This window comes from Electrophorus electricus, chromosome 21 (assembly GCF_041902795.1).
Source record: "Electrophorus electricus isolate QZ-2024a chromosome 21, ASM4190279v1, whole genome shotgun sequence".
Lineage (NCBI taxonomy): Eukaryota > Metazoa > Chordata > Actinopteri > Gymnotiformes > Gymnotidae > Electrophorus > Electrophorus electricus.
Window position 1 is genome coordinate 14,943,628 of NC_137517.1, and position 13,653 is coordinate 14,957,280.

The following is a 13,653-nucleotide window of genomic DNA, read 5'->3' on the forward strand; positions in this document are numbered from 1 at the left end:
GGGAAACAACAAGTTGTGTAGTAAACTGCAAAATCGTCATCGTCCAAGGTAGACATCCTACACCTTGTTATTGCCGGATTATTTCACCAAATCCCCCAGGCAGGCGCAGGACAGACGCAGGACAGATGTAGCCAGGGTGGTGCGGGGGGGAATCCCACAGCGTGTCTGAGATCTCAGCTCGTCTCAGTGTGTCTCCATGTGTCTCCGTGCGCTTCCACGCACCTCTGTTCGTTTGAAGAGTGAAACAGAGGGTCCTCAGGTGTCTCACCTGTACCTCTCAGCTCCTCACAGCCTCACTACACTCCTCACACACACACACGCCCTGGAGTGCTCCAGCCGTAGCCGCCGGTTCCCTGCCGCTCGACCCCAGTGCTGGAACACAGACACACACTCACACACACCACTTTCCCCTCCAAATAAATATTTAGCTTTTAGACTTGTAATTGACTGGAAAATGAGTAGAACAAATGAAATTTCCACTTTTTTCATACTGTTAGATTCAGAGCCAGTAGAGGTTAGGTGTGTTTTCTCAGCGGTACAGCTCTGTGGTAAGGTCGGGTACGGGGGGGGGGTCAAGGCTGTCTCTCGCCCCAAAGCAAAGCACAGCAGACGAGAGGCGCCCTGGCTCCCCTTCTCCCAGACTGGTCCAACTCGTGACACGTCCCTCTGAGTAAGAGCCATGTTTGCTGAAGACACACGTAAAAAGAGGTCAACCTTAAAGTCCATCCCAGCACGGTGGAGCGTGGCGTGTGTTTACCCATGCCAAAATAATAACGGCAATGCCGAGCCTTTTGTGCGTTGCTTTTTGGGAGTTCTTTTGCGAATCCCCAAAAAAAATTTTTTAAATCCCCACAGAGATTTGTGTTTTGATTTCAGTAAGCTTGCTCAGTTTGTTATAGTGACCGATACACACATCCAAAACCGAGCCCTACCTGACGATGAAGCATCAGGTTTCACTGAGCACTGTGAACCGCCACAAAGACCTCTGTCATCCCGTCGCCGTGGAGACGAAAGTGCCGTCTGCAAGCTCCTCCCACAGCAATAACGTGGCACGTTGTGACACGCTGTTAATGCCACGCTTAGCAAGACGTCTCTACTCAAACCTGACAGAATATTAAGAGTCATTTTAATAATAATAATAACAAATGATATTTATATAGGGCTTTTTAATGCCCCATAGATGCTTACAATACGCAGCGCATAAGAGAAACCACTGATAGACATACAAAACAGAACATATACAGTATGCAGAACATTTACAAATGACTTACAGAACATGGGCTGCTGAAAGAGGAGTTTAGGTTGGAGAAATATTATAGTTATATTATAATATAATATAACTATATTATATATATATATATATATATATATATATATATATATATAGACAGACTTTCCATTAAGATTGGTAGCAGAAACTTTGCTCCTGTTTGCCTCATTTGATTGGCCGTGTGACCAGCAGGAAGCAAAACATCAAAATTCAGGAATCGCTAACAGAATAATGTTTAAGTTCTCGTTATGTGAAACTGTTCCTGTTACTCTGTAATATACGACCACAGTGCCTTTCCAGTTTGTGCTAATCAGCATAAACTGCTTGCCTAACAAGCAACGTGGTGTTACTTATATCAGGACTCCCTTTTCTCACACATGGAGCAGAAGTGAAATAATGGTTTTCCCCTTAACATGGCTGTGTTTTTATATGTGTGAGAGAGAGAGAGAGAGTGTGTGTGTATGTGCGGGGGGGTATGTAAGAACTGCACTGCTTACCCTCTGCCCAGCTTTTTAGAGGCTTCTAATCCTGGCGGGGCCTTGTGATGTCACCCTGACCCCACCCCGCCTCACTGCTCCAGCCCCTGCGCCCGCCCGGCACCGTAGGCAGCAGCTCCAGACGCTGAGGGGGTTTAGCTCCACACACCGGCCTGAGAGAGGCGCGGGGGCCCGGGCAGAGCGCCTGGAAGCCCTCCCCCTTCCCCTGCTGCCTGCTATGACAGGGCAGTCGTGTCATGTGACCAGGAAGCGTGGCTCCGGTCCACTTCCCCTCCTGGCTGAGGGGGCGTCTGGAGTGGTGGGGGGGGCGGAGCCGGCCAGCTCTTACGTGCTGGGATAAAAATAACTGCCATATTTAAGCAGAGTCGGAGTCTCTGTGTGAACAGAGGCAGCGCAGTCTGCCTTACGACAAGAACTCCTTCCTTCTCTCTCTCTCTCTCTCTCTCTCTCTCTCTCTCTCTCTCTCTCTTTCTCTCTCATACTCACTATCTCAAACACACACACTTCCTCTCCTGATTACATGTGATGATGTAGAGTGGGCTATAAACAGGTTAAAGCTCCGAACAGTGTCCCAGCCTTCTGATCACACACACACACACACACACACACGCATGCATACATATACACATGCATTCGCAAGCATAAACACGTGCGCACACATAAGCGAGCACACACACTCACACACACACACTCACACACACACTCACACACACACACTCACGCACACACTCACACACACACACACACTCACACACACACACGCACACACTCACACACACACGCACACACACACACACTCACGCACACACTCACACGCACACACACACTCACACACACACACACACACACACACACTCACACACACACACACACACACACACACACACACACACACACACACACTCACACGCACATGCACACACTCACACGTGCACACAAACACACACATTCAGTATTCTGAAGCAGCACACTACTGTACCTTTGTGTAAGCCCTTATTCTGAATACATTTAATATTAAAGTGAAACAGCTGGCATGGCATACATTAACTTTAAAAGGTGAAGTTGAAATATTTCAGGGTTCTTCCATGTCCAACCCTGGAGCAGAGGGTGAGATCTCAGTGTGATGAATTAAAGCAAATATTAATCGTTTTTTCTGAAACATTGTTTAAGCTTAATTTTTGTTTCTCTTGTTTCTCCTGAGGATATTCTTTTTAATCTCCTACAAAAAATCAAAATATCAAACTATTTAAGGCATGATGACTTCAGCCTGATGTGGTTTGCAGAAATAAGGTCTCTAACTCTGATTAACTCCGTTACCATGGATAGAGACTCACCTCTCATCAACATCACCTTGGCAGGTGACTCTGCCCCCTCTATTCATAGAGATGGGGACAATCCAGAGGGACGGAGGCAAGCGAAATGGGCGGAAACATATAAACGGGCCAGAGACGTGTAAAAAGAAGAGACGTGTAAAAGGCAGAGACACTGCACATACTGAGGGCCCCAACGTCATGGCTGTATTTACACCATTTACACCAAGAATAGACTCAACAGAATTGAATCATATTAGCCATGAGGTGAAGATTGCAGAGAGATGAATGAAGATGTTCTTTGCTACAGTAACCACGGTAAGAAGAGGGAGCCTTGCGGACTTAGCGGAGGAATGTGGGGTATTGCTTAATGACTCCAATACGTGTGGACAAGCTCAACCCAAGCTCAACACTGACAAGCTCAACTCGTCACAAACACAACCGCCCTGTGTTGAACCACGAGAAGGAGAAAAACAGAGAGACAGAGTTGTACAGTTACACTCACACACAATCGGTACAGTGTTGTACATTTTTGAAGCATGGCGTGTGAGGTAAGAGCGCGTGAGGTAAGTGTGTGAGGTAAGAGCGTGTGAGGTAAAAGTGGGTGAGGTAAGAGTGTGAGGTAAAAGTGGGTGAGGTAAGAGTGGGTGAGGTAAAAGTGGGTGAGGTAAGAGTGGGTGAGGTAAGAGTGGGTGAGGTAAGAGTGTGAGGTAAAAGTGGGTGAGGTAAGAGTGGGTGAGGTAAGAGTGGGTGAGGTAAGAGTGTGAGGTAAAGGTGGGTGAGGTAAGAGTGGGTGAGGTAAGAGTGGCTGAGGTAAGAATGTGAAGTAAAAGTGGGTGAGGTAAGAGTGGGTGAGGTAAGAGTGTGAGGTAAGAGTGGGTGAGGTAAGAGCAGAGCAACTATTCGCCATAAGAAAATCCAAATCCAAGACATTTTAAGACATCTTTCTTTAGGAAATGACCTGTCTAATGGGATGTTTGTGATCAAGATGGGACACACACCAGTACACGGTGAATCCTGATCTGCCGGTATCAGCTCTTGTATGCAGATTCATAAAGGGGAACCAAAGGAGGAATCACCTGCTCATTTACATGTCATTTACATCTTTTTTTCCTGGATCAGTATAACTTTGGTAGAATGCTGTCAAACACTTGCAGTCTCTAACACTCTCTCTCTCTCTCTCTCTCTCTCTCTCTCTCTCTCTCTCTCTCTCTCACACACACACACACACACACACACACACACGCGCGCGCATGCGCACACGCATACGCCCACACATCACACATGCATGCACTGCACAGTCACATGTATTAACACACGTGCACACACAGATTTCCAGAAAACAACCCACAACCTGCCAAAAACACACAACTCTATCAAACACACCTCTGTGAAATACACAAACCTATGGAGCATCACCATCAAACACACACCATTACCAAACACACGCCGTTATCACACAATTGAACACAATGCATTGAAGCACAGCTCCATCAACACACAGTTCTATCAGTCATACAGCTCTATTTAACACACAGCTCTACCAAACATACAGCTCTACACAGAGTCCTACCGAACACACAGGTCAATTAAACAAATATATATTAAACAAACAGCCCACCATCCTTAAAGCTGAGGTGCAGGACACTGGGCCAAAACCAAAAAAATCCAAAAAAAACAAAAACAAACAGAGCCAAAATTACAAACATCTGCGCGCTTGTTTATAAACACGGACAGAGATGCAGCTGTGATGATTTGGAACGCTACTTATTAGTAGATGCATTCTGGCCCTCAATTACAAAATATTGCCCAGATATACTTTCACAAACATTCAGGAACATCTCTGGGCATTGTGAATGTGTGGTGGAAAATATGACACTTTTGAAAGTATCGGGTTAGTACACGCACGATGATCACTTCGATTACAACCTCCAGTTAGAGGTCAGATGCACAGTCTTCAGGGCTCTGCCCGTTTGCCCCAATTTCACTCCGCATAACTGAAGACTGTTTCAGTGTAAGAGAACACTACATCTCTCTCTCTCTCTCTCTCTCTCTCTCTCTCTCTCAGCAGAGAGATATCACACCTCACCGAGAGTCTTCCCTTGGTGCAAGAACAACAATACGCAAGTAAATTATTTCAGTAGCTTTGAACCACGACTGTTCGAACTGCTGTGTTGTTTCCGAGATCTTTTCTGTAAGGAAAAGTCCCTGAGAGGCATTGAAATAATGTGTGTGTGTGCTTTCTCTCTTTTTCCCCCTCTCCTTCCTTCTTTCTTTCCGATTCTTTTGTTCGGCTATGAAACTCAAAGTCGACATGTAATACAGCATTTACAGTGGGTGAAACAAAGCCATTGTTTTACACCACAAAGGGCGTGAATGGTCTGAAAGCGGCCCTTAGAGCTGTGGGGAAAAGGCCTGGGAAACAGAGGTACCTCTCCGGACCGGCGTGGAAGCCGGTCGCCGCCTTCCCTCGGTTCAACTTGCATCACTCACTCAACTAGCCAAACAACCACAATCATAGTCTATAACGCCGCAGTCTCACTGGTTCCCACTGCTTTGTGTGTGTGTGTGTGTGTGTGTGTGTGTGAGAGAGAGTGCACGCGGTTAGCAGGACACGGACTTGTATGCGTATTCGGGAAGGAAAGGCACTGTTGACTGAGTCAAACGGACAAGATCCTGATGCAACAGGATCGTCGCAAAATTATGTTTGCTCTCCACACACACGCGCGCGCACGCACGCACACGCGCTCACACACACACGCACACTCACACGCACACATGCTCACACGCACACACACGCACACACGCGCCAATGAAGAAGCAAAGAGAAAGAAAAAGAAAGGGAGAGAGAGAGAGAGAGAGAGAGAGAGATAGAGAGAGGGAGAGAGAGAGAGAGAGAGAGAGAGAGAGAGAGAGAGAGCAAGACAGCACTCTGGGGTTTTCGGATGCAGAAATAGGTTTATATTGGGCTTGATACCTCTGCAAACAGTGCTCAGCCCTCTTCAAAAACAATCACTCTGCACAGGCAATGCCAAATGCTGCAGAAAGGGCCTCCAGATTACAGCTTGCGCACAAGAGCATACCGTGAGACACCGGCCAATCAGAGCTGCTTAGAAGGAGCGTCTGCCTACGGTTCACGGCCCTCTACATGAACACACGGCACATTCACTGCGTGCATCTTACCATTCCTCCAGACGAGCGGTGAGCTTCACTACGCATCCTTCTCAACTTGGACAGGGTTCAAACTAAATATAATAATAATTGAAGCTTGACCGCTGATGCGCTCTCGTTCTGGAGCCAGTATACACAGTGCATGACGAATCAGCATGGCTGATGGGGGGAGCAGATTTTGTGATGAAGATCGTCTTAAACAGGGGACAGGAATCTGATACCAGACCAGTGGCCCAGCGCAGATTGGTGAATTCCAGACCAGGACTAGAGGCTTAATCTGTGTCTTCATTGCCAGTCTTGGTTTCTGGAAAGCAATTGCCATCACTGGACCTCTGAAGCCTTCTTCTGTATGAGGAAAACTTTAATGGTAGTGTGTGATTTAAGATGATTGATTAAAAAACTGTCACACTGGCACCAGTTACCATGCTGTTTGGTGATGAGATACTCATGAAATGATTGAGTGTGTGTGTGCATACGTGTGACAAAGGATGGTGCCGAGTTAGGCCCAACCATACACATTATTCATTCAGAGTTCAGTAACGCTACAAAGAATTCAGAAACTGATGGCGGTAGAATGTTGCTGGCAGAATTCCTTCTGTGTGCTATCAGATGGGATTCAGTGAAAAGACTCTGCTAATTATTAGCCTAGATTACTGACTGTGCGCTTTAGGCCCACGCGGGGCGTCCGCGGGGAGCGCGCAGATGCCTTAAAAGCGTCCCACGAAGACTTCTCCGTGATAGCTGTCAATATTTAATCTGGCCTGGCCACGTCTGTCTGTAGCAATTTGGCTTGCGACAGACAGTGCATCAGTGCACAGGCAGTTAGACCAATCAAAGCCGTAATAACTAACCCATCGAAACGCGCGCTCTTGATTGCGTTTGCTTGCCGCGACTTGCACGCCGCAGTTCGCGGCGACGAGAGCTGACCAGTAACAGGAGCTGCCCGTCACGGCGCACGATGCCCGGGATAAACCGGTTCAGTGAAAGTTGTGGCCGTCGTTTGAAAACGAATTACGAACCTGCCAGAATTTCGCATGAATGAATCAGCGCGATGAAGTGAATGAAGAGCTAAACAGTGGAGAGACAGGTGCAACTTCCTTTCCTGGGACGCGAAGCCTCGCTACCTTACAGCGGGCCATTGTTATGTGCACAGCGGCGCTGAAACGGCCTTTTCCCTCGCTCGCAGACACGCCTCGCGGTGCTGGCGGCGAGCCATTAGCGAGGGTGTAACCTTCACTATGTAAACACTGAGGTCCGTTCGTAGTAGCCATGCGCCGATTTACACACACCGGTAAACGGAGGTGACAGGTGTCTGGAAGGGTTTAGGAAACCGGCCTCGGCGACTGGTTCACGCAGAACACGAGCTAATCCACGTTTCGGTGGACGAGTGCTGTCTCCGTTTGACAGTTTGGTCAGAGGCTTGCCCGGTCTCCTTCACGCACGCGTTATAATTCAGTTGAAGAGATCGTACTCGTTTTTCGTCTCCGCTCGGCACGAGCCCACCGGCTCTTTGGGAAAATCCCAAACACTTTTAAAACGAATGATTTTTTTTTTTCTTCATACAGTTGGGTTATTAAAAGGCAAAAAAAAAAAAAAAAAAAAAAAGGGGGGGGGGGGGCGGCTCAACGCAAATCCGGATCTGTCGCACAGAATGCGCGTGAAGAGCGACGCCGGTGTGCGCGCGGCGGGCCCGTTGCTATTGCCGTGTTTGTGCGGGTAAACACAGGCAGCCTCTCAGCGGCCGCGTGCCAACTTTTTTTTTTTTCCCCTCCCTCTTGTCGTCACACGCGCGCTGTTGTTTTTTTTTTTTCTCCTCGTGGTTGCCGTGACAACGAGAGGCGTGTCCGGGATTTTAAAGAGGTAAGAAGGGAAGCCCCGTAACTCCGGACAAATCAGTCCGCTCCAGCCTTCAGAACGCGCGCAGGTTCGCCCCTGCGTGACAGCAGCGGCACACGGAGCGAGCGGAGGGAATCCCCGCCTGCCGCCGCGCTCTCACCCAACGGCAAACACACACTCGCCCGTCCGGTGCATCCGCCGGCCGCCTCGCGGGCATGGCACGGGCCGAAGTTTGACTGTCGCGCCTGGAGTCCCGGTTACGGCGTCTGCCGCGGGCAGCTCGGAAAACCACCGCGGCTTTACAACCGAGCGTTTGCCGAGACACGAGGACGCCCGTTTCTCATTGATGAGGTGCGTATTGTTCGTAGATGTCCGTCGATCGTGTCATTTTCTCACTCGGCTTACACGAGCAGAATGTTTTGGAACGATAGCGCCTTTCAGGATTTTAATTTTTCCTGATTTTTCTCCCCCCTCCTCCTTTTCTCTACCTTTTTTTTTCTCCCTTTCGCCTTGTCCGTGTACCCAGGCAACCACCCAATGATTTTGAAAGTATGGCTCTGAACGGGCCGCTTCTACCGTCTATATCAACCTTCTCCAGTGGCGCCGCCGTCCAGAGAAAACCCGCGGGGCAAGGAGCGTCTCATTTAGTGAGTAAGAACCGCAGCCGGGGCCCCCGTGCCTCCTTCGCCGCGCACGTGCGTGGGCTCCGTCCGTGGACCGCCGACCGAGGCGCGCGATGCACGGTGGCGTGTCGGGGGCTCGGGGCTCGTGCCGTAGCGTGCGGTCGTCGGCGCTGCCGCACGCGCAGCTAATGCGCTCGAGGCGCGCGTGCACCCTGCCGCGCGCCGGAGCTGCTCCGCTGCAGACGTGACCGGGGGAGTGTCGGACCAGACCGTAGGCGGACAGCGGCTTCTCGTTCCCTCGTATTAGTGGACGGAATACCTGTTCTTCTGTCGGTCTTGTGCGCTGCGACGCGGTTTTTGAACCGAGCAAAGTCTTACGTAACAAGTGTCGGTAAACAAGGCTGTTAACGAGAGCGCTCGCTGGCTTGTACAGAGTGGGAACTCCTGTTGGCGAAATTTTAATGGATATGTCATTTTGGAGAAAAATCACTTGTAGAATTCCATGTGATTTTAAATACCCACATCATTTGATCAAACTTTGTTGTTTGATAATTGGATTCTTTTTAAGTTTTTATTTCAGTATAGGTTCAGTTGTTGGAACCAGTTTTTATCTTCATCTGTTCAGTAATTTCCATGTACAGATTCCTAGATTGCTGTGGTTATTGATCTCTCTCTATCTCTCGCTCTCTCTCTCTCTGGACTAAGAGATGGAAAGAGGAGCTGTCCCATATGAAGCGTCCATGCGCACCGTCTGGAGGAGGGGGCTCTGATCACACTGTGCTCTGTACCATGGCCAAGAAAGAGCCGGAGGAGCTCGACCTCCTCGACTACGACTTCATCCTGTCTAACAGCATGCAGCAGCAGCAGCAGCAGCAACAGCAGCAACAGAGCCACCTACCCCAGCCGGAGGAGGCATCTGCTATGAGCGGCGTCTCCAGGCCGCCTCCTGGCTCCCCGGGACCCTACTCCTACCCGCTGACCTCTCCTCAGGGCCCGGCCACCACCGACATGCTCTACCTGCCGGACCTCAACGACGTCTCCCCGTCGGGGGGCTTTGTGGCGGAGCTGATGAGGCCCGAGCTGGACTCCGCCTACCTCCAGCCCCCCGCCGGTCTCCACGGCAAGTTCGTGGTGAGGACCACCATGCATGCGGTGGACTACAGCCAGGGGGCGACGGCGAGCAAGACGGGCGCCGCGTCGGACCCATCCCTGCTGTTCTCGTGCCCCAGGATTAAACAGGAGTGTCCGAACAAGTGCGCCGGCCCCCAGCCGGCCGAGACGCATTCCTTCCCTGCCGGGAGGAGCGGCATCGGGGCTGACCACGCCCCGGGCTCCGCCCTCTCCCAAGACGAGCGCCGCGGCTCTCCCTCTCAAGTGCTGGGTCCGCGTCCCATCCCCATGGCCCAGGTCTTCCCTTCCACTCCGGGCTACTCATCCTTCCCTCCCGCTCCTGCCACGCCCTACCCCGGTCAGTCGCCCGTCTCGCGCTGCCGTGGACACCAGATCCTGGATGCCCTCTTCCCGCCGGCGCTGACCTGTCGCTCTTATCCCGCAGAGATGATCTCCGAGGGGCTCCCGGAGGAGCCAAAGCCCAAGCGCGGCCGCCGCTCCTGGCCCAGGAAGAGGGTGGCCACGCACACCTGCGACTACGCAGGTTGCGGAAAGACGTACACGAAGAGCTCGCACCTGAAAGCGCACCACCGAACACACACAGGTCAGTGTCTGATCACGCGCAGGTCTGTTCCTGACCACACACACACACACACACAGACACGTGTAGGTCAGTGCCCAAGCGCTCTCTCTCGCGCGCGCGCACACACATGCAGGTCAGTGCCCCTGCTACTCCCCCACCTTTCTCATGGCTCTCGCGCATGGTCTGCTGCTGCTTGTCCTTCAGCACGTCATCCCCTCCATTCGTGCCGGTGTCAGTACTGATGGCCCTGCAGTGGGCTTTATACCCCATAACGTTGCGCGTTACAGGGCCGATGCTTTCACACGGCTCGTAGAGCATGCAGTGAAGCCCCCCCCTCCTCATCCCTACCCTGGAGTCAAGACTGTTTTCGCACAGGCGATAAATTATTCTACTGTTCTCGGTGAGGCAGAGGGCCGACGGGGAGCAGTTGGCAGGTGGTGTGATCTGTCGTTTAGACAGAAGGTCGACGGTGAGCCCTGCTCAAATAAAACCGCAGACATGATTGGTTTACCGGCCCTCTTGTGCTCCTCGCTCCCCGAGCGACAGGCTGGGCCAGTCTGTATTGTTGGAGTTCCCACCCCCACCCTGTTCTCCCCCTCCCCTTCCGATTTTGCTGCTTCTTGTTACAACTTGGGGGTGAAATGTTAACTGTTATCCCTGTGTGTGTGTGTGTGTGTGTGTAGGGGAGAAGCCCTACCACTGTGACTGGGAAGGATGCGGCTGGAAGTTTGCGCGATCGGACGAGCTGACACGGCACTACAGGAAGCACACGGGTCACCGGCCGTTCCAGTGCCAGAAATGCGACCGGGCTTTCTCCCGCTCCGACCACCTCGCCCTGCACATGAAGCGCCACCTCTAAGCACAGCGCTTTGCGTTGGTGCGTGCGAGTGTGTCCAAACCACGCGTTGCCTTCAAACAAGAGACAGCGAGATGAGCGCTCTATGACGAGCTGTGTCATCCACGGCAAGGACAGCCTTCCAGGCTCCAAACGTACTTCTGATTTTGGTATTTGTTTGTCATTGTGTTTATTGTTGTTGTCGTTACTGTCTTCCAACGTAACAAGGACGCAGAGAGGCCGTCTGTACAACTGACACCAGTTTGCCGCGGGAGTTACTGGAAAGTCGTCTCTCCATTGGGAAATCTGGGGCAACTAAAGGTGCCAGAGGAACGAGAAGAATTCAGACTGGAATCATGTAAAAATCAGGGATATCTGGGATCAATGAGATTGATGTGTGTTGAAGCTCGACCTAAAAAAAGCTTTGGATTCAGCAAGCATTCAAGAGAAAGCGTGGGCCGAAACACACAACACTGTTCTGTCTTATGAATATATTTTTATATAACTCCTTTTAAGCCATTAATTTCAGGTACAAAGTAATTTATAAATATGTTACAGGATGGTGCTCAGTATACCCAGGTGTTTATAAAGGTACCAAAGAGGAAAGCAGACAGATGAAATGTGTGCATTTCTTGGGATCCTTTTCTTCCACACGGCAGGCTGGAATTCAGGGGACATGTGGCACTTCTCCGTGGTGATGGCAATCTCATCTGCACTGTGGCTCTTGGGTGCAATAATTTTTATATATAAATAAGACATATTTCATATTTTTGTAAGAAACCAAAAAAAAAAATAACTCTGAACAAAGATTTTTGTTTATAGACAAATTAATGTAATATAATCTTAAGTTTTGTATATTTGTAAATATTTTTTTGCTCAAGTTTTTGTATTTTATGTACGAATCCAATACTGCATAAACGAATAATAATAAAAAAAACATTTCAGATGAACATTCAAACAGAACTTTTCCGTTGAGTCCTCTGATCTAACAACATGAAACGCAGCCTGCCATTGCCTGATTCTACTTTCAAATACTCATCAGAGATGATCAAGGGTTTCCGCATGGATTTCTCCGTCGCTAAACACATCCAGCAGGGACGGAGGAGCGCTGACGGCCCGCGGATCTTGTGCACAACGGACTTTTATATTAAACTCATAAAGAACCGCAGTTTGCGAAAGCTGCCGCGGCCTTATTTTGTTGCTATGGTTACCGTTTCCCTCTAAACCATAACCGTCGCAATGCTTCTTGCGTAATTACGTTCCCAAACATCCACAGACCGGGAAGGATTCTTCGACTTCATGCCTTTCACATGATTTCTCCCACTGCGGTGATTAACAGAATCTTCTCACTCTCCTCAAGTCCAACAGCGCTTAGATAAAGATGATTAGTAGATGGCATATTTAACTTCAAACATATCGTTTATTGCACTGATTGCTGTCTGAGATAGAGCTTATATGTATTTTGTACTTCTAGGCATCAGCATTCATCCCTGTATTTCTACACTGTTCTAGTTCATTGGTATGTTTGATTCTAACCTACTATACTGTACTTGGATATATTCTATGAGTAAATGACAAAGCACTTTTGTAAGTCGCTGTGGATAAGAGCGTCTGCCAAATGCCGTAACTGTAAATGCACATGTAAAATACCTGTCTGCTGGCTGGTGTGGTCGGCTGCAAATCCCAGACACACTAAAAGTTTTAACTAGCAGAATGCCACACACGTGTCCTACTGAGAACTAAAGATTTCATCTGACCACACAGCTGACCTCTGACCACACAAGGTACTGCTGCACACAGACTGGTCAGGAGGCCCCGTTCGCATTGCGTGAATGACTTCGCTCATTTATCACGCATATCTGTGCTTCGTTAAAAAAAAAGGAGAGTAAACATGTTTAAAACGGGATAAATGTGGGAAAGGTGTCGGACAATCACACCTTGGCTATGAATGGGAGAAAAGGGTTTGAAAAAGTGTCCCGTTGCTATGCGCCCATGCTTTTCACCTGGCAGGGAGAAGCTGGAACGGTAAGGCAATCTAAGCGGCCGGTCTCCAGCGGAGACACCCGATCCTCGCTCCACATTAACCAGGGGGGTGTGCGGCTTTTCATTCACTACAAGCACACTGTAGCCCATTCAAAGTGATGCTTAATTCTGATTTGTTTCATCAGCTGCTAATGCCAAACGCGCTCATTAACAGTATCTAATTTGCAGGGCTTTGGTATTTGATTAACACCCTTCAGCCGTTGGAGTGGGACGGAAGAGACGTGTAACCGGGGGTCAGTTCGGTGCACTTCGGGGAAACAGCTGTCCCACGCCGCATGAGAACAGCATGCTCTTCTGTTTTTAATTACCCGAAATCATCAAATATTCAACCCAAAATAAAACTGGGAATCGGTGCCTTGCGCCTTAAATCCTCTT

At 49.6% G+C, this 13,653-nt stretch overlaps 1 protein-coding gene and 1 long non-coding RNA gene across 5 annotated transcripts; one reads left to right on the plus strand and one right to left on the minus strand.

The window, feature by feature from the left end:
• Window positions 1–515: 515 nt before the first annotated feature.
• Window positions 516–1,945, minus strand: LOC145653005 (uncharacterized). Its single transcript, XR_014119264.1, has 3 exons — window positions 1,768–1,945; window positions 933–1,103; window positions 516–686 (listed from the first exon to the last, which is right to left on the minus strand). It is a non-coding gene; the product is annotated as an uncharacterized LOC145653005 (long non-coding RNA).
• Window positions 1,946–8,057: 6,112 nt separating this feature from the next.
• On the plus strand, window positions 8,058–12,185 carry klf4 (Kruppel like factor 4). 4 transcript variants are annotated; one of them, XR_014119062.1, is made up of 5 exons: window positions 8,071–8,435; window positions 8,611–8,731; window positions 9,413–10,421; window positions 11,084–11,363; window positions 11,464–12,185. XR_014119062.1 is itself a non-coding variant. In XM_027023256.3 (5 exons), the coding sequence occupies exons 1-5, from the start codon at window positions 8,431–8,433 to the stop codon at window positions 11,257–11,259; spliced, it is 1,224 nt and encodes a 407-aa protein (XP_026879057.2). In that variant the 5' UTR covers window positions 8,079–8,430; the 3' UTR covers window positions 11,260–12,185. The 4 variants fall into 4 exon arrangements, 3 of the variants coding, with proteins under 3 accessions (XP_081560444.1, XP_081560443.1, XP_026879057.2); XM_027023256.3 differs by having other exon boundaries at window positions 8,079–8,435; window positions 9,413–10,175; window positions 10,263–10,421; window positions 11,084–12,185; XM_081704317.1 differs by having other exon boundaries at window positions 8,073–8,435; window positions 11,084–12,185.
• Window positions 12,186–13,653: the final 1,468 nt, after the last annotated feature.